The 21,034-nt window shown below is 38.2% G+C and overlaps 1 protein-coding gene across 6 annotated transcripts in view; it reads right to left on the bottom strand.

Moving 5' to 3' along the window:
- Positions 1-6,620: 6,620 nt before the first annotated feature.
- Positions 6,621-21,034, bottom strand: part of LOC126178436 (uncharacterized) — a 290,068-nt gene continuing 275,654 nt past the window's right edge. For 4 of the 6 annotated variants that reach the window (XR_007536368.1, XM_049924532.1, XM_049924531.1 and 1 more), the window contains one exon: positions 6,621-12,766. Coding sequence is in view for 3 of the 6 variants with exons in the window: in XM_049924532.1 (XP_049780489.1) it covers positions 12,657-12,766 (110 nt within the window). In the remaining 3 variants the exon portion in view is untranslated. The remainder of the gene's footprint in view (positions 12,767-21,034) is intronic. The other 2 variants (XM_049924535.1, XM_049924533.1) reach the window with 2 other exon arrangements.

The following is a 21,034-nucleotide window of genomic DNA, read 5'->3' as shown; positions in this document are numbered from 1 at the left end:
TCAGGAGAAGACCAAATAATTGCAGAATTATGGAAAAATGCAGGAGAAAATCTTATTGCAAAGAAATTATACATGAAATCTGGAAAACTGAAAAAAATCCCCACGGATTGGAAGACAGCAATCATACATCCTATGTACAAAAAAGGGAGTAAATAGACCCCAACAACTATCGTAGAATCTCTACTGAACCGAGCAGAACCTCAGCTGGATTCAAAACTAGGCGAATACCAAGGTGGATTCAGAAAAGGTCGATCATGCGTAGAACAAATCCTTAACTTGAAAAACTCAATGAAATATTTGCATAGTACTTCAAACAAAAGCTATGTCATCACGTTTGTCGACTTTAAAATGGCAGTATAGACCGAGAATCCCTTTTTGAAGTATTAGCAGAATTTGGACTAGATCAAAAGGCAACGAACATCATAAAAGAAACACTCACGGAGATCAAATCCAAAGTAAAATTTATGGGAGAATTGAGCACAGAATTTGAAATAGACACAGGAGTACGAGAAGGGGATGTACTGTCCCCAGTGCTCTTCAATTGTGCTCTTGACAAAGTTGTTGGAGAATCGAGAAAAGCAGGTGCACCAGCACACAGACTGGGACCAAAACGTAAGGGCATAGATTTAAACTGTTTATCATTTGCTGATGACATGGCACTTATTGCACAAGACATTACCGATGCACAGAAACAGCTAGAATTATTACAAGAGCAGGCAGCAAAAATAGGATTACAAATTTAATTTGATAAAACAAAGTTTATGACTGACATCAAAGATCTCAAAATTGGTAATAACTACATCTCTCGAGTAAAAGAATTGAAATATTTAGGTGAATGGATTGCAGAAAATTGTAATGAAAAGAATCTGTCAGATCAAGGGTCCAGAAAATGGAGATGGTGTTTCAGTTAACAAAAAATGTTTACAACAGAAAGAGTCTCTCATGGAACTGCAAAATACGACATTACACAACAGTAATTAAACCCAAATCTCTCTACACATCTGAGACACTAAACCTTCAACACAGAACACTAAAAGGGGAATTAGAAGTGAAAGAAAGTAAAATAATGAGGAAAATCCTAGGACCAAGAACTAAAGATGGTGTGCATGATCCAAAACCCACTGAAGAAATATATAAAAATATCTCCAAAATAACAGACACAATGTACATGAGAAGAATCCAATTCATGGGGTATTTACAAAGAATGGACTCAAACACTTTAACACACAAAATCATACATTTTTAAAGAACAAAACTACAAGGCCGAACTGGTACAAACAGGCAGAAAAAAACCTGAGAGAACTAGGGTCTCCAAATCTACATGACAGAAATGAAATCAGAAAGATCACAAACACACGGGGTTTTGAGGAAGAAGAGAGAAAAACTAACTGACATACGTGGTCTATGCAATGAAAGCTAACCCATTCGTTGCTTATGAAGGAATACTGGGCGAAAAGGAAGGCCGACAAATGTTGATTACGCCGTGGTCCTATGTGACCCATCCACGAAGAAGAAGAAGAAGAAGAAGAAGAAGAAAAAGACCAAGTTTTCTTTAATTATGCCACCTCCCTTCTGATTATCACCCATCCCACTCCAAATCCTGCACATTTGTCCAATTATTTTGATTATAAAATACAAAATGGAGGTTGCCCAGCTACAATATATACAGTGCAAGTAATGAAGTTCAGTTCAGAAGGAGGCAGAAGTCCATCTTTCAATTACAGAGGCATAAGATAAATGGTAACTCTTAAAAACTGCATAAAAAAAGATGTATACCGAATCTACACAAGGCAGCATCTAAGCTAGGGTTCTAGCTATCGCAGAAAAACTGCAGTATTGGGATAACATTTTGATCTGCAGTATCCTAGTTCACATCTGCTTCCTTGTTGAAAGACTTCACTTACTTGTAATGTAAATAATCTATTAAAATAACCTGTAGTGTTTATTATTGCATAAAAGGAAACATTCAATCCTGAAAGTTGTTAAAATCACAAAGAGACTGAGACTGGTTACAATTTAACTTTTAGAAGTGAAACTCTCAATATTACGGACAGAAGCACACAATAATAGATCATAACATTCCTAGCTTTTGGAACAATAGGTTCCTTCCATTTTCACCGAGGAGAGAAAAATTACTTGGCGGATGTTGTACGGGGGGCAGCGAAAAGTTTCACTGCTCGCCCTATGCCGTTGAAACCTTTGCTCCTCTTCCTACTCATAATAGGTAGGTCCTTGCACAGAAATTGAAAAGAAAGAGGAGAAGCATGTGGCAAGTTCAAGTTTTGAGACGTGTGTGATTTGTTCAGATGGCACAGTTGGTGACGCACTGTTGGAGTTTTAACTTGGCACATACAATTTACACTTCCCATAGAGTAGGTAAAATTCGTTTTGAAAATAATTATGTACTTACAAGAAGATTAAAAACATAAATTCTAGTTGTAAAAGCTTTATTTGCAACTTTCACAAGGGCATCATACACACCTGAATGCAAACCATACTTGTAACTGGCAATATACGTCAAGTTCACATTATTTTGGAACTTAACTCTTCTAACAGTTCAACAGAATGTTTCAAATTTTTCTGAAAAGCCATTCATTGTTTACCTAAATCATTATTTGTACTCTTAAATTAGGGGGAAAGCTATTTTTTACACTAATGATAAGTATCACATAGCAGCTATCACTTTCTTCCAGTGCTGTAACTGGCCCAGCATTCTTATAACCCACAAAAATTGTTTACTAGCAGGAAGTACTCTCAGATTGTTTTGTTGGTCCACACACAACACACTGAAATCATCATCTTTAAATTCTAAGACTAGATATACTGAGTTACACATGAGAGATTTTGGATGTAACATTAAAAAGTAATTTGGTACCTATTTTAAGTACAAATATGATTATCAAGGAATTATTTTCTATAAAAATTTCAAATATTACATTTTATGATAGGAACATAGGTTCATTACTCTCACTGTTTAATATTATGTACAACATCCTCAAAAAAATGTATAAGAAGGCTATCACAAAAACTGATGGTATCCAATTATGTGCCAAATATGAGAACACTGGACGAAGATCAACATCACATGGATATCTTAGCTGTGTTGTACTGGCACACACATTTGTACAACTAAACTAATAAACCAATAATTCTCTCTCTCTCTCTCTCTCTCTCTCTCTCTCTCTCTCTCTCTCTCTCTCTCACACACACACACACACACACACACACACACACAATAAAAGGATGCATCTGGGAACACGACACAAGACAGGTGGAATACAAGACAAGGCAGTTGTGTAAATTGTGCTTAGTCAGCCGTGACTACTGGAACAAAGCTAACATGAATATAACATGCAGTTTTATTCTTCTGGATTCTCAGAGTAAAAATATCAGAAAACTGTAAAACATGTACACTTTCTATATAAAAGCAGTGATAATAGAATCATGAGTAAGTTGAATGTATTTTTATAAGAGTACAGATGAACACATTCAATTACTCAAGTGAATGAATAAAATATCCGTGAAAGTACTAAAATAATTTCCACAAAAAGCCAGGAGTACAGAAGAATGGAAGATAATACGTCACTCATTTATTCTTCAGCTGTCTATTAAACACCTTTACAATGTGTGATGCAGGAAAGGTAAAAAAATTTAAAGATAAATGAAGAATTTATAAAGTCACATATCTGTTTTCATTTTCATTCAGAATGAACTTATACAGTACCTAAAATACAACAGAAAAAAGTTTATACAGGATAAAATTAGAATGATAGTAAGAAATACTATTTGACTGCTCTATTTTTGTATAACAAATTATTTAGGAATAAAGGAGACAACTCACTGAAAAGCAGAAGTGTTTCATCAGCGATAAGTACAAAAACAAAAGGTACAGAGCTTGGCTAGCTTTCAGAATGTAATTCCTTTTTCAAGCTTGTAGGAAAAACCTGCACAGAAACATACATGCACACTCACTCACATGCACATGCCTGTCTCCCTACATTGTGCTCAGTCGACTGCCAGCTCTTTCCTGACCCATGGTCAGTGTTCAGGGGTGAGGTGGGGGCATGGAGTGGGTCAGGGATGGAGAGAGTTGGGCGGCAGGAAGGGGGTTGGGAGGAAGCATCTAGCAGCTTGTAGGAGAGTAGGGAGCTGTCTGTGCACCAGCCAGGGGTGCAGGTAGAGATGGCAGACAGCCAGGTTCGAGATTTCATAGACTAAGGCATGAGATAACAGCACACAACTAGCTGATGTGGGGACACAAATTGGGTCAGGATAATGGGGCAGTGCGGCTCACAAAAGCTGGTGGTGGTGGGGAGGATCCAGATTACATGGGCTGTGAAGTAGCCATTAAAATCGTGCATGTTGTGCTCTGCTGCATGTGGTGCAACAGTTTGGCAGTGGCCATTCATTCTAGTTGATAGGTGGCTGGTTGTCATACCACTGTAAAATGCTGTGCAGTGGTTGTAGCAGAGCTGATATATAACATGGCTGCTTTCACAGGTGGTCCAGACTGTGATGGGGTAGGATAAGCATGTGATGGGACTGGAGTAGGTAGTGCTGGGTGGGTGGTGTGGGCAGGTCTTGCATCTGGGGCTTCCTCTGGGATATCATCACTGTGGCAGGGGACTGGGGGAAGATGTGGCATAGGGATGGACTATGATGTTGTGCAGGTTGGGTGGGCAGCAGAACACCATTTTGGGAGGGGTTGGAAGTATCTTGGGTAGGATGTCCCTCACTTCAGGGCACTTTGATAGAAAATCTAAGCCCTGACGGAGGATGTGGTTCAGTTGCCATAATGAGATTTTCACTCTGTAGTGGAGTGTGCGCTGGTATGAAACTTCCTGGCAGATCAAAACTGTGTGCCGGACCGAGACTCGAAATCGGGACCTTTGCCTTTCGCGGGGTAAGTGCTCTACCATCTGAGCTACCCAAGCACGACTCACGCCCTGTCCTCACAGCTGGCAGAAGTAAAGCTATGAGGACGGGCGTGAGTCGTGCTTGGGTAGCTCAGATGGTAGAGCACTTGCATGTGAAAGGCAAAGGTCTCGAGTTTGAGTCTCAGTCTGGCACACAGTTTTGATCTGCCAGGAAGTTTCGTGGTTCGTTTGTTCCAGTCCCGAGTGGTACTGGGTGGCAAGGGGAGGGGGTGTTTGGGGTTATTGGGTTGTTTTTGGGGAAGGAGACCAGACAGCGAGGTCATCAGTCTCATCGGATTAGGGAAGGACGGGGAAGGAAGTCGGCCATGCCCTTTCAAAGGAACCATCCCGCCATTTGCCTGGAGCGATTTAGGGAAATCACGGAAAACCTAAATCAGGATTGCCAGACGCGGGATGGAACCGTCGTCCTCCTGAATGTGAGTCCAGTGTGCTAACTACTGCACCACCCCTCGCTCGGTAGGGGGGGGGGGGGGAGTGTTTCTTTGTTGTTAGTTCTTGGGATGGATGTGAGGATCAGGTGTGTGGGGGTATTGATGTAGACTGAGGTGTGGGTGGAGCCATCTAAGAGGAGGAGATCAACATTTAGGAAGGTAGCGTGGTGGGTAGAGGAGGACCAGGTGAAGTGAATGGGACAGAAGATGTTGAGATCATTGTGGAGGAATGAGGATAAATAAGGTGTGCTGGCCTTGGGACCAGATTATACAGATGTCATCAATAAACCTGAACCAGGCCAGGGGTTTGAGGTTTTTGGAAGCTAAGAATGTTTCCTCTAGTTGGGTCTAAGGAATTCGGGAAGGATTGGAGGTTGTGTTGGACTTCTGGGATGGGGTCACATTGGCAGAGCTTGTAGGTGGAGGTGTCAAACAACTAGTGGAGGCCCTCTGCCGGGTAGTCACTCCGGTTCATCACAACTGTGGTAGAACCTTTGCCTGCATGCAGCAGAGCACAACATGTGAGATTTCAATGACTGCTTGACAACCCCATGCCATCTGGATCCTCCCCAACACCACCAGCTTTTCTGTGCAGATGGCAGCTATCCCAGGAGCACATCCTTTGCTCCCATAACCTTCCTGGCCTAAACCTAAGGTAAATCGGTGCCCCCCCCCCCCCCCCCCAAACTCAATAGTGTGTGTGTGTGTGTGTGTGTGTGTGTGTGTGTGTGTGTGTGTGTGTGTGTGTGTACAATCCCCTGCCCCTTATCCTGACCCAATTTGTATCCCCATATCAGCTAGTTGTGTGCTTTTATCTCACTACCTACTCTATGAAATTGCTTGCCCAGCCGTCTGCCCCTACCTCGACCTGTTCTCCTAGCTAGTACACAGAAAGCTCCCCACTCTCCTACAAACTGCTAGGTGCTTCCCCCCAATCCACTCCCTGCCTCCCACCTCTCCATCCCTCACCCCGCTCCACCCATCCCACTCCACACCACTACCTCACCCCAAAACACCCACTGTGTGCCAGGAAAGAGCTGGTAGTCAAATGAACACAGCATAGGGAGACAGGCACATGAATGTGAGAGAACATGCTTGTGTGTGTGTTTGTGTGCATGTTTTTCCCAAAAGCTTGAAAAAGGAAGTACGTTCTGAAAGCTAGACAAGCTCTGTACCTTTAGTTTGTGTATCTATTGATGATAGAGTACTTCTGCCTTTTGGTGAGTCATCCCCTTTAATCCTAAATAATTCATAATTCTCAACCAGAACTTCCCGTACACTATTTTCTTTCTTTTTTTTTGGAACACACTAGCTGAATAATTATGAGGCACTTATTTGATGTGGTAGTCATGTGACAACATTGGGACCTCATTGCGCTGACAACACAACTGCCTGTTTCAAACATGTAATAAGGGGAGAAAACACTCCGTTACAAAGCTTTGTGTACATTTGTGTTTAAGGATTTTACTGCATCTTAGAAACTACAGAAAAATCTGTTTATTTAAATGATGCTTCCACAAATCCTAATTTCTTAAAGTCATTGTAATCCTTTCATGCATAAATGCTTAAGTTTTTAGTATTACATCAGAATAACTAATACTTTATTAGTTGGTATGCGTTCATTCCTTCTGAAAAACTTGGTTTAATTTTTAATACAATCTAAAAAGTATATTGTAATCAAGTTAAAGGTTATGGGTAACTAGATGAGGACAAAAATGAACAACTTATTCACAACTCAAAATAAAATCGCCCTCTCTTTACAAATATGTACCATTTACACATATTCAATCTTTGTCACAACAGGTCCTGAACTTCGTGTGAAAAACAATGCATTAATTAGGAATTTGTTGATTGTTGATACAAAATCTCTGCTCTGCTGGGTTATGAAATACCCACCACTGAATTTAAAACATGCACTGAAATCAGCTGTTCAGATATTGCATTTATGATAGCCTGCTAAAGCTTGATATAAAATGCTTAATCTACATAATTTACTTCTTGAAGTTTTCTAAAAGCCACTGTCCATACATAACTTCCTACAGCTTAACAGTGTGCTGTAAATAGGAAAATTTCTAATACAGCCAAATGTTTATGTGGCGCTGCACTACTTTTAATCCTGGACTTGAGTATCATTAGATTCAGAGAATAACTAAACATTGTTTCATTTCCAGATGTAACAGATATACAAGTCATAAACAGCTTAAAATAATAAATCTTTTGTGAATTTGTAAACAACACATCAATTCATCTGGCATTGCTTATGTACTAAATTATTACTGAATAGCCTCTGTTTAGATTCACAATGGAAACAACAAATTATGTTACTGTGTTTTATTGCAGGATTTATGATTAGCATGGTGTACGATTAATGTGACACATTTCCTGTGTTTAGGTAAGATTTCTATGCACAAGAGTGCGAAAAATATAACTGAAGTAGACAAAAAAACCTCAAATTTCAGGTGGACACATTAACAGTAAGTAGTACCATCTTTTTTTAACATGAAACTGTATGTCAAGATAAAAATTGACAGTGAGTTTTCAGCCAGAATGTTCTTCAGAAAATAAAACACACACACATTCACACAGGCAAGCATACCTCACACACACTTGACTGCTATCTCCTGTCACTCTAGCTAGAAACAGATTTAGCAGATTCTGGACAGAGATAGCAGTCATGTGTGCACAAGGTGTGCTTGCTTCAGTGAATGTGTGTGTGTTTAGTTTTATGAAGATGGCTTTGGCCAAAATCTCAAAGTGTAATAGTCTGTCGTGCCTGTCTGCAACTCAACGTATCGTCTTTCCAGTGGATACCAACCTATCCTTTTCATAATATAGTAGATATTCCAAACAAGACGTAACTTCATTACCAGAAAGAAGGGGGATTAGACTTTAACATCCCTAACTGATGAAATCTTTAACTCAAACTTGGAATGGACAACTGTGGGAAAAGAATGTCAGTTGTACCATCCTCACTCGTCATGACTGCAAGTCCAATGCCTTAACAATTGCACCTACCCACTTGGTTTAGTTACCAGACTAGACAACATGACATTTGGCTGTCTGGATTTTTGTATTTATCAGCTATGTTAATGGAGAGCTTTCATATTGCAGATTTCTTGTAAGATTTTTGTACACGTTTTCAATGAAATATTCACCATCTTCATCAGGTGTTTGGGAAAGTCAATTAATGAAGAGGATGAGGAATTCTGCAGAAATACTCAACTGAAAAGACACAATTACCTTTCTTTCAAATAAGATTTTACATACTGAAATGTAATAAAATAAACCAATGTGTCAGTGATCTACACAAAACAGAGGTATGTTCCTAATAAACAGCCTGCAAAGTTCTATCAACAATTTGTGTGGACCAGCACACACTACATCCTCACCATACAACTATGTTTCAAGATAAACTTGATGACATGAAAATGATAGGAAAATAACTGCATACGTGACATTTTGAAGTCTGTTTTGGCTAATAACATAAAAATTCTTCAATAGCGCAGTCACTGGATGTGGCTGGCTTTCTGAGTCTCTGAAAAAAAGAGATATGCCATACAGAAAAAAAACTTCTATAAAAATTCAGAAAGTCTCATGCACAGTAAATAAATGGGAACTTTGTGACTGTGATTACGCCATAAATTATAGTTTTTCACAAACTGCAAGAAAAGCTAAAAAAAATTTATAAAGTGTGTTATACAGTCTGGCTACATGTCACTTATCTCCATGTGACAAAAATAAGTGCTGGCATTCAGATAAAGAAAAATAATTTGAAACATTTCATTCCTGGCACATTCATTTTCTTAGTAGTTGTTGGTATAAAAATTTATTGTTTTTCAAGATATGCACTGTCACATGTTATACCCCACACACACCCAAAAGTGTTTAACTTTTACAAGCTTTCGGAGCCAGAGGCTCCTTTTTCTGACAAAACAGTTGAAGGGGAAGGAAGAGCAGTGAATGGAAAGGACTGGAGAAGTTTAGGGAAAGGGGTGTAGTTCAAAAAAGTCACCCAGAACCCCAGGTCAGGGGAGACTTACCAGACAGTAAGTCTCCCCTGATCTGGGGTTCTGGACAACTTTCCCTAAATCTTTCCAGTCCTTTTCCTTTATCCCTCTTCCTTCCACTTCAACTCTCGTGCCAGAAGAAGGAGCCACTGGCTCCGAAAGCTTGTAAAAGTTCAACCGTTTTGTGTGTGTGTTCCCCTACCGCTGGGTAGTGAGATTTTTTTTATCTATCCATTTATAAAATATATACTGTAATTTCCTTTCAGTTGGGGGTCCACAATCCTGAGAAACAGGTTAAAGGAGGTGCCATTCTGCAGGGGCTGTATTTATGTATTATATTTTATTTCCTACTATTAGCCAATTTTGACCAAATTTTCAGCGTATCTCATAGGGCATGTCAAAGAAGCTTCCGCAGAACAATGACTTCTTTTAACATAAATATATGTCTATGATTTAACAACAAAATAATAAATCCTCTTGTGGGACTTTATCCAATTATAAGTTGTAAACTGAAAAGCTGCTTTGTATTATTTGTTACATTTCACAAAGAACATGGAGTGCACACAAAATGCCATTTCATTTACTCAATACTTCTCATGGGAGTACACAAAACCATTTAATAAGTCAAATTTTGTAAAATGAAATAGAAGAGTTGAAACAGCTCATAAAAGTTATAGAATCTGCAGTAAATCAGTGATTTTACAGTGCAAAAATAGTTCATGTCATACAGTGTATAGCAACATTCCATGAAAATGACAAAATGTGTGTACAAGAGGGTGACATACTGCCATGTTAAATCAATGTATTTTGTTCCAACATTTGTCTACTGAATAGATTTCATCACTGCAGTGTGATTCTGCTAGATTTGTAAAATGTCAATATTCACTGCTATAGAATCTTTATAGGCCTAGCTCTCAAAAAGTTTTCTAACAATAAGTATTTTTTAATGTGGGAATATATGGAAGAGGTTAGTGAGTAGTATTAATTTTCCAACAAATCCCACAGTTTTCGCAGTGCCAAAACCATTTAACGAAATTTGCATTGTCCTGAAGAAAGGAGATTTTCTCTCTCCTTTTTGCAGTGCTGGTTTCTTCTCTGAGACTTCTTCCTTTAATTAGTCCCAAAGAGTTTTTAGTGTTCACCAATTATTATTTAGGCCCTCACATAATAATAAGAGGATTATTTTTGAATCCCAGAAAATAATGGCCATAGTCTTTCTGGCACATCAATACAAATTTGTCATTTTTTGTGCAAGACCACCAGCTTCCATACATTCCTCTGATTGCAACACCTCTACTACATAAAGCTTTTTCACAGTTAATTCTTGGCGTAGAATCTGTTACACTGTTTTCTCTGATACATCTATGGCATCAGCTTTTTCCTAAGTCATACAAATCACCTTCAAGAGTAACACAATTGTGTTTGAAGATAGCAACCCATTTCTTAGCTGCTGAAATGAAGGTGCAACCTCCTTATAAATATTCACCAAATTTGGATGGATTTCTGTTGTAAATACACCATCCAAAACGAAGAAAAAAGTATGACCATGCAGTATTTTAGTTTGTCTATCTGAAAGGGATATTAATAACTAAATACTCTGAAAAGTCATACAAACAAAACCTTATGAATATAAACTTGACATATTTTGTTGTATATCAGCATAATAAAAAGCAAATTTAATTGCATAACTCCATCTCTCTGCCACGCCACAAATTTCAATTTGTCCTCACGAACTATTTAACATTACATATGATCAGTTGTGTGGCAGCAGTTCTATTAGAAGCATCAGTGGAATAATTTTTGATAAATAAGAAGACTCTGCCTGTGCCCGTTCAAATGAGTTAATTTACATATCTTTGTTTGCATACATTACATATAAATCTGTTAAAGTTCTCAGCAAATGTACAGTATACATGTAGTGCACAACACCATCAAAAATTCATGTTGGTCTTGGAGAGTTATTAAAACTGACTTTATGATTTTTTGACTGACAGTAGAAACTCTCACAAACATATGAGAACCATCATAGGGATGTGTAAAATGGCAGACACATGAACAAGAATACAAGTTTTATATCATCTTCACATGAAGAACTCATCAGTTTTAAACATCAAGTAAGAGCACCGCTAGTACTTTTTAGGCCTACAAAACACTGTACAATAACAGTAGAGGAGACATTTAATGAAAGTATTATATTGGACAGTGACTGTACGCTTTTTTGATATAACTTTCTGACTTAATCCTACTCATAACTTACAATAACAACAAAACATCATAATACTTTGCACATAAACTAAAATTAATATTATTGTCCCCTCTGTTTATTTGGCCATTAATACTGATTTATCAGACATGATTACAGTTTCATAATTGTTCATAAAATTAATGAGAACAGCTATTTTTATGGTCCAATGAGGAATTCATCTAAAACCACATACACAAAAATAAACACCTTTCTCCTTCACCATACAAACATAGAACAGAAAGGCCGATATGCATTCTATCACCTAGATGATAGAGATTTTGTCCCTGATCTTCCATCCTTTTGCATTAAACTCCATATACTAATAGAAGTTCACATTACATTATTATCTTGTTTACCATCACATGAAATGTGAAAAACTATGAAGGTTTCTTATATTTAGTTCTATATTATTTGTGCACTATAAAAACAACATCTCTTAATCTCAAAAATAAAACAAGCTTGGTCATTCAAGGTATCAAATTTTGAGCTTCACACCAGATGTTATTAATGCCACATAACTTAATAATTTCTTGGACACTAGGTTAACTACTTTTCTCTAATCTTACCCATGAAATGAAGTTGATTAACTTTTAAGGCTGTTACATGTTGTGAGACACTTTTGTGTCACATACGTATTACATCTCACAATCAATTATTTGCACTAATCTTTTCCTGCACTTGCTCCTCTTGTTCTTTTAGTTAAATAGCTACTGTACAAAAGATGCTCCCCATATTTTCCACATAATGCAATAAATGTAAAGATTATAATAATATGAACAATGATAATTCTGAACAATGAACACCAGAAAAATAAAGTCTCCCAATGTTCTAAAACATCCCTAATACTGATAATTGGTTTTGTACATAAAATACATTTTCTATTATGATGTACAAAATCATACAGATTAATAACATAAGCAAGATATTTGTAAAACTCGTTAAGTGATTTTATTTTGCAAAATACTACTTCTCTTTCATCTAACATCTCCAGTTTTTATACAAGTAGAAGAAGAAATACATATGCTACAGCTGGAGGCTATGCAGAAATGTCTTGACCATTTGTAGCTGGAGGCTGGTACTGGCATGATCTGTAGATGGTCTGAAGTGGCACATGAAGCAGTTCCACAACTTGAGGCAAGTTTGGCTCTGGAAAGTTTAAAAAGAAAACAGTTGAATATTGACATACCTAGCTCTGTTTCAGTTAGAAGAGCAAAATAGCATTGTTGTTAAAACAACATGTTCAGTAATAAATAATACCACTGTGTAGGAAGTAAATGAGGTGCTACATTATCCACCTGAATTCTAGTTTTTTTTGTCTCCATTTGTAGGTAGTTGGGTAAAACAATAAGAAAAAAAATTCCACTTTCTATTGTAGAAAGGGTTCCAGAAACCACGCAGAAATTGTAAACATCTTGCATTGTGGCAACTTGTTATATGACTGCAATAGTGTAAGACGGATTTTTGTAATTGTAAGAATTAAGATGTTCACTATGGTCCAGTTATAAGTTTATCTTTTAGTTGTGTTAACTATGCTTCAGTTTTTGCCCTTTGCCAGTGCATTCCTTTCATCTGGGAACATTGAAATTTTTGAAACGCTCTTTGGAGGTTATAAATCTGGTTTATTAAAGGCTTTACAAGATTTTCTGAGCAAAATAATTTCAGGTAACAGTTGATGATGATGAAATTGATTTCAGGGCACTCAATGTCGTGCTTATCAGTGTTCTTGCAGCACATGAATGAATGCATTTAACCATTTGGGCATCAATGGGTTCTGCCTGAAACCTGCATTTCGTTATTGTTATTACTATTATTATTTTTATTTAAGTGCCAGTGCCTTTAGCATGAAACCACTGATGCTGTTGCGAGACAGAGTACACTGAAGTACTTCTATGAATGTAGCATGTTGTGGCAGTCATTTATAGTGTTCAAAGCCACGAACAATGTGGAGATTGTGCTATGGAATACTAGGTGATTGTGTCCTGCAGTTTTATTTATTTATTATTATTATTTTTTAAAGGGAGGATACCACTGATAGTGAAATTAAATATGTCTAATGTTATTGCAATTAAATTTGCGTTTTGACTACTGCTTTTATGATTGGCTTCTAAAATGAAAGCATTTGGGCAGTATGTAGTTTTGATACTAAACTTGTTAAATTCTAGGCCCACTTTTGCTTGTTATTTACAATTGTAATTTGTGTTAAGAATTATCAGTTCATCGAAGTTTTGAGGTGTAGGATTGTGCCCAGGAAAAAAATGAATTTGCTTTCAAATGTAACACATGAAATGGTGGATGGTTGGAAACGTTGTTCTAGTGGCTTCAGAGTGAAATCACCTCCTCGAAACCATTGGTTGTTTACTTTTTGCCAATGTATTCTTGTATTCATAGCTTACAGTAATAAAAGTGATTGCTTCCATGAAAAATTTTAAAATTATATTTTTTTCATGTCATTGTGAATCAAAGAGTTAATGGGGGAGACGAAATATTTATTTATGAGAATGATCGCACTTAGAAATTGATCTAATGACTTGTTTGGTCACAAACAGTCAATCAAGGTGAGCATAAATTAGTAACTGCATGTTTCATCAGCCACATGATGCAGGTGTGCAACAAGGAAGTACCCCAGTCATATGACAGTAATAGGTGGTATATTTATGACTGGGACAACAGTATATTCACTAATAATAGCAACAACAAATAGTCAAGAACAACAATACCAAATGAATTCTCTCACTAGACGAACAGGTCACATGCAATATAAATATTTAGTTCTTTTAGCAACAAACATATCAAAACTATTAGGAAAGAGGTAGGGTTCCAGAATCATGATTTAATGTCTACTCAATACAAAAAGAAATATTTAAAAAGAATAAGAGGCATTTTATGATTGTCACAGCATATAGCCACAGCATAAGTAAATAAAATAACATCATTTCAAATATGGCATGCATAAATTGAGTAGTAATACTAGTTTTAATTTGTTGTCCACTAAATTCTGAGCAAACACACCTCTAATTAACTTGCTAACCTATATTTTAATATAAACATTTGGAAAATGCTTACAGTTGCACCTAATGGACAAAAGGGGCTATAGAGAGATGGGGAGATAGTGTTTAGAGGCAACTTAGGCATCAATAAGAAGATTTATGTGAAAGTTTGAGGGGAACTTCCATTATCAGACACCAAGCAAGGTGCCATAGTTGTTAAGACACTGCTCTCAAATTTGAGAGAAATGAGTTCAAATCCTTATATTGCCATCCAGAAAACGTTTTCTGTGGTTTACCTGCATTGCTTAAAGCACATGCTGGAATACAGTCTATTACCTTCCCAATCTCTTCCAGTTCAAGCTTGTGCTTTCAGTCTCCAGTGCTGTCAGTAGGATGTTAAACCATAACCCTCCAATTTCCTTCCCAATACAAGACTGTCCTGTGTGCTAACAACAACTGATCATTGGATAAACTCTGAAGATTGTATTTATTTAGACCCCAGCAAAAAAGGTTTTCCATCAACATTTGGGCTGGAACTGATTGACATTTCTTGTGGGACAATAGAGCCAGTGTGTGCTCAGTTTCTGCACTTACAGAACAACTGGACACAGTACTGCTTTCTGCGTGCAGCGACTTGTGGTTCCAGAGTGCTGCATCAGCACATTTCAGTGTTGAAATGAGAAACAGTTAAGCTGGCTTTGACGAACAACATAGGGCAGATTGAGCTAAAACTATTGCATGATCAGCACATTCATTTGATTTAATGTGAACAGTGTTTCTGTGTGTGTGTGTGTGTGTGTGTGTGTGAGAGAGAGAGAGAGAGAGAGAGAGAGAGAGAGAGAGAGAGCAGGGGGGGGGGGGGGATGAGGAGAGTATGTGTTACAGGCCTAGAGTTGGCTTACATTATTTCAGTTAGCACCAAAGCTGAGAGGCTTTCTGAGTTAGCAATGCTTTTTACATCAATGGTGACAAGCAAGGTGTGTAGTGGGTGTGGGATGGGCACAGATTTCAGACAATATACGAAATGGTTGGTATCTTTGATATAGGAGAGGAGTCTTTTTACTATGGATTACCAAACATTTACCTGCCTTAGATGGTAAGCACCTGCCTTAGTTGATAAGCACCTGCAACCCTCAGTACGAAGACTCCCCTCCTATATCAAAGATACCAATCATTTCCTACATTGTGTGAAATCTGTGCCCATCTCACTCCCACCAAACACCTTGCTTGTTGACATTGATGCCACCTCCCTCTATACCAGCATGTCCCATGTACTTGATCTGTCTGCTGCTGAACATTTCCTCAGTCAGTGACACCTGATTCTAAACCTATGGCATTCTTCCTACTCAGCTTAATCAACTTCATACTTACCAACAACTGCTTCACTTTTGAGGGGCAAACATACAAACAAATCAGGGGTACAGCCATGGGAACTAGGATGGCTTCTTTCTATGCCAACTTTTTCATGGATTACTTGGAGGGGGTGTTCCTGGGAACCATAAGCCTTTAGCCCCTCGTTTGATTTAGATACATTGATGACATCATTACCATATGGAGTCATGGCGAGGCTGACCTTTTAAAATGTGACCCTGGCACTGCTGGTCCATCCAAAAAAAAAACAACTTTGGAGCACACCACTGGTGACTCAATATTATCCTGGTCTGGAATGTATTAATCACCAATTTCGACAGGTCTATGAACTTCTAAAATCATCCCCTAAAATGAGATTAATTCTGTCTGAAATTTTTCTGACCACACCTAGATGTGACTATCCCTACTGCAAGACTTGCCCTATGCACCCTCCTACCACCATCTATAGCAACCCAGTAACTGGAAAAACATAGTATCAAAGAGAGAGCCACCTGTGAAACAACACACGTCATATGCCAGCCATTATTAAATACTGTTCAGCACCTTACATCAGCATGACTACCACTAAATTATCAATTAGGATCAATGGGCATAAGCAGAGGGTGTATACTGGCAACACACAATATCCTGTTGCTCTACAACAGGACAATCGAGAGCTTGGCTAATGTTTCACCACACGTGCCATCTAGATTCTTCCCCTAGACACCAGTTTCTCAGAACTCCGCAGGTGGGAACTAGCACTACAACATGTCCTTGGTTCTCGCCACCCACTTGGCCTTAATTTATTTTAATTCCTTCTGTTTCAGTATTTCCACATTAACTACTGTTTTCTCTACTCTGTTATAGTTTTCTACATCTTTCATTGTCTTACCCATCTACTTTTCACTGACCCCCCCCCCCCCACCTCTGTTATGCACAATGCCCTTAGCTTTTCACTCTTATGAAACCATGCATGACATTTAAGCAGTAATCTCTATCTTGCATATTACCCTGTCTTCCACCTTTAAGATATCAGGTTTTCAAATGTCATCTGATGCAGTCCCTTACAATCAGTCTTTCCTTCTCATCTCGTGTGGTATGTCTCCCCTGACCTGCAGTTCTGGGTGACTTTCCAAAAATCTACCTCTTTTCTTTACCTTACCAGTTTTTTCCTTCATCCCTCTTCCTTCCCCTTCAACCGTTCTGCCTGAAGAAGGAGCTGCTGGCTCCAAAAGCTTGCCTAATTACAACATTCTTTTGCATGTGTGTTCTGCTACTGCTTGGTGAGTAGATTTTTTTATCTATTCAATTAAATTATTATGAATATCGACCTGCCAGCGCTTTTGTTTGGTAAGTCTCATCACCTTTCTTTTTAGATATAAGGTATATTTTTCCTACGTGGAATGTTTCCTTCTATTATAACCAGTTAAATTATTAAATGGATAAATGTGAACTATGGCAATGTTATTACCAAATGTGTCCAAACAGGACCACTGTACCATTATTTTTTCTTGGTTGCTGAAGGACAAACAATGGCAGACATCCATTGGAGAATGAAGAATGTGGATGGGGCAGCACACCTGTCAAAAACCAACTGCAATATTAGGTGCTGCTGCTTCATGTAAAAGCACATCCCCATATCGCAAACATCGCACCACAGAAGTTACTCCAACTGGAGTGAGAGACACTTGGACACACACACCATGTGATTATCATGCCTTTGGTCCCTTAAAATAGGCCCTAAAGGGTCAATGATTCCTGTCAGATGAAGATGTGCAGCAGGCAGTTACAGACTTCTTCATGCAACAGGACATGGTGTTTTATCAAACGGGTATCCTCAAACTGGTGTGTTGACAGGGTGGTTGCCTCAATGCACGTGGAAATTTTGTCTGATTGGTATATGGATTCTGTATTGTATGGCCTTCGAACAGAAACTTTTTGATCACCCCTTATAGACTCCTGTCATGCTCAACAGAGCTGGATGTTCATTACTGCAAACATTAAACACATAATAAGTATCCAAGTAACACATATAAATTTATTAAAAAGACTGATAACAGAGAGGCAGCAGCTTTTTCAGAAGTTTCGGTTACAATGGTACTGCAAACATTGAAAGCAACGAAAAAATTACAATTGTCATCAGGAAAAAGCAAATCTGGTGTTCCATGATTCAGAGCATGGAATGTTGGATCTTATAAATGGGTAAGTATGTTGATGTATTTGAAGAGTGTTATACATAGTTTGAAACTTGATGTAGTGGGAATTAGTGAGGTGAGGTTGCAGGGAAGAACAAGACCTCTGATAAGGTGAGTACTGAGTTATCAAGAAAAAATTTAAAAAAAGGTAATGCAGGAGTACTGATAATAATTAATAAGAAACCAGGAATGTGGGTGGACTACTATGAACAGCATAATGAATATATTATCATAGCCAAAATAAACATAAAGTCAACATCCATCATAGCAGTACTAGTTTACTTACCTTCTAGCACCAAAGAGATTGAAAGAACGTATGATAAGATAAAAAAAATGAGGTAGTTAAAGAAGATGAAAACAACTGTGATGGAGAACTGGAATTACATAATAGGAAAAGGGAGAGAAGGGAAATGGGAAGATAATGTGGACTGAAGGAAAGGAAGTTAGGACAGACTCATTACTATGACTAGGGTTAAGGATAATGAAAGGAATCTGTATACATGAAAGAGACCTGGGGATATGAGGCAGTTTCAGATAAATTATATAGGGTGTTTCAGGAGGAATGTCATATAATTTGTGAGGTGCTGCTACCATTTGAAAATAAACTGCAGATGTCCTATGAACAAATGTTCAATGTTTGATCATTATAGAAATGGAGCGGGTTGAAGACTACACATATCCATGAATGGATATGAATACAAGTGTGAATATTACTTACCAAAATGGTGTATAGGTGCTGTGATGGACAGAATAATGATGAAGCAGACAACTGATCCATCCTAAAAGAGGTGTGGGGATTCTCCAACAGACTGCAGCACTGTGATATCACACAGAGGCAACAGCTGCAGGCATATCCATTGTGCAATAATGGATTGGATCAGTGAGCAGTCATGAGGCAATACACTTTATTTACAGATGAGGCTACATTTACATGTGATGGTATGCTCAACACCTGCAATCCTCATATATGGGCAATGGAGAAACCACATGACACAAGGGAAACAAGATCCTAAGTTAGGTTCTCAGTGAACATCTGGTGTGGTACGACTGACTGTTTGGTGATAGGGCCTGTGTTCCTGCCAAATTGCATGACAGGTACAGCATAAGCACATTACCTGGTAGAGGACCTACCTATGCTTTTGGAAGATGTGGATTTAGAGCAAAAGGCAAATGTACCTGCAACATGATGGATCATTGACTCGCTGTAACAGACAAGTATCCCAGTATCTGAATAACACATTTCGTCTACAGTGGCCATGGCAGATCCATTAACTGGCCAGCTATATCACATGATTTAACCCCATTAGGCTTCTGTTTATGGGGCTGGTTAAAGAGGGATATGTATGCTATGAAGGTGGATACATGTGAAGAACTTGTTGCTCATGTCACTGATGCTGTTACGTGCATTAAATACTAAGATGATGTTTGATGTGCAGCACAACACACCTTCCAACCTATTGACAAATCCATCAAGATGGGTAGGGGAAATTTTTGAACACCTCTTATAGAATTAATCAGTCATCTGTCCAACCATTATTCCATTCACAACAGTATCTACACAGTACTTCAGTAAGTAATGTTCACATTTTTCTTCATAATCATTTACGGATGTGTGCAGTCTTTAATACACTCCATTTCTGCAATGATCGAAAATCGGACAGATGTTCATATGACTTTTATGGTATATTTTTACATGTAGAATCACCTCACAAATTATGTAACATTCCTCCAGAATCAACCTGAATAATAGTAGGGCAGAAATTATGACATTTCCAAGCACAGATGTAGACTCTGATGATAAGTTATTGGTTACGAACTGCAGGTTAAAACTGAAGAAATAGTAGAAAAGTAAGCAACTAAGGAGATGTGATCTGAATAAATTAACAGTCCGCTAGTTGTTGAGAGTATCAAAAGGAGCATTAGGTATTGATTGACTGAACCAGGGGAAAGAAATATGAGGGCTGTTCAATAAAGAATGATCACAATTTTTCTTTGACAACATACCTTTACTCATCCTCATAATTTTGATGGCCGTTCTCAAAGTAGTCTCCCATGAATGCGATGCACTTGTCCCAGCATTTCTGCCAGTCTTCAAATACAGTCTTCTGATATTGATAATGCCTTCCACGAAGGCCTTTCTTCATGTTGGGGAGCAGGAAAAAGTTACATGGGGCTAAATCCGGACTATAGGGTGGGTGAGGAATGCATTTCACATTGATTTTTGCGAGATATTCAGCAGCAACATTGGCAATATGCGGCCGCACATTATTGTGGTGCAGCATCCAGCCTGCTTTGTGGAAATGTGATCTTTTGCACCTGATATGGACTTGTAATGTTTTCAGGACATCTCTGTAGTATTGTCCAGTTACTGATGTGTGTGCAGGTACAACATATTCCATGAACATCAAAGAATGAGATGACCATAACTTTCCCAGCAGAAGCAACCACTTTTGCTCTTTTGGGGGTTGGTGATGAAGGAGATTTCCACACTGAGCTTTGCTGTTTGCTCTCAGGATCAAAATGATGTCGCCAAGTTTCATCAGCAGTGATTACATTTGAAAGAAACTCTTGATCTTCCTCTAACATCAACTTTAGCTGCATGCAGACCTACTTGCGAATGTCCTGTTCAGGAACCGACAGTCCTGGAACGCATTGCATAAAAACACATGTCATGTGTAATTTTTCTGTCAGCAACATGTGGGTGGCACCCAGTGAAATGTTCAGTGTTTCAGAAAGTGATCTTAAGAGAATTTGTCGATCCTCTCTCACAATGACAGCAGCAATGTTGATGTTTTCTTCCATAAGAGCAGTAACTGGAGCATCGGGTCCACCTTCCTTCGAAATTGATTGTCTCCCTTCGTTAAACATTTTAAACCACCTTC

The sequence above is a fragment of the Schistocerca cancellata genome, chromosome 1 (assembly GCF_023864275.1).
Source record: "Schistocerca cancellata isolate TAMUIC-IGC-003103 chromosome 1, iqSchCanc2.1, whole genome shotgun sequence".
Classification (NCBI taxonomy): Eukaryota; Metazoa; Arthropoda; class Insecta; order Orthoptera; family Acrididae; genus Schistocerca; species Schistocerca cancellata.
This window is presented reverse-complemented; position numbering and strand designations above follow the sequence as displayed.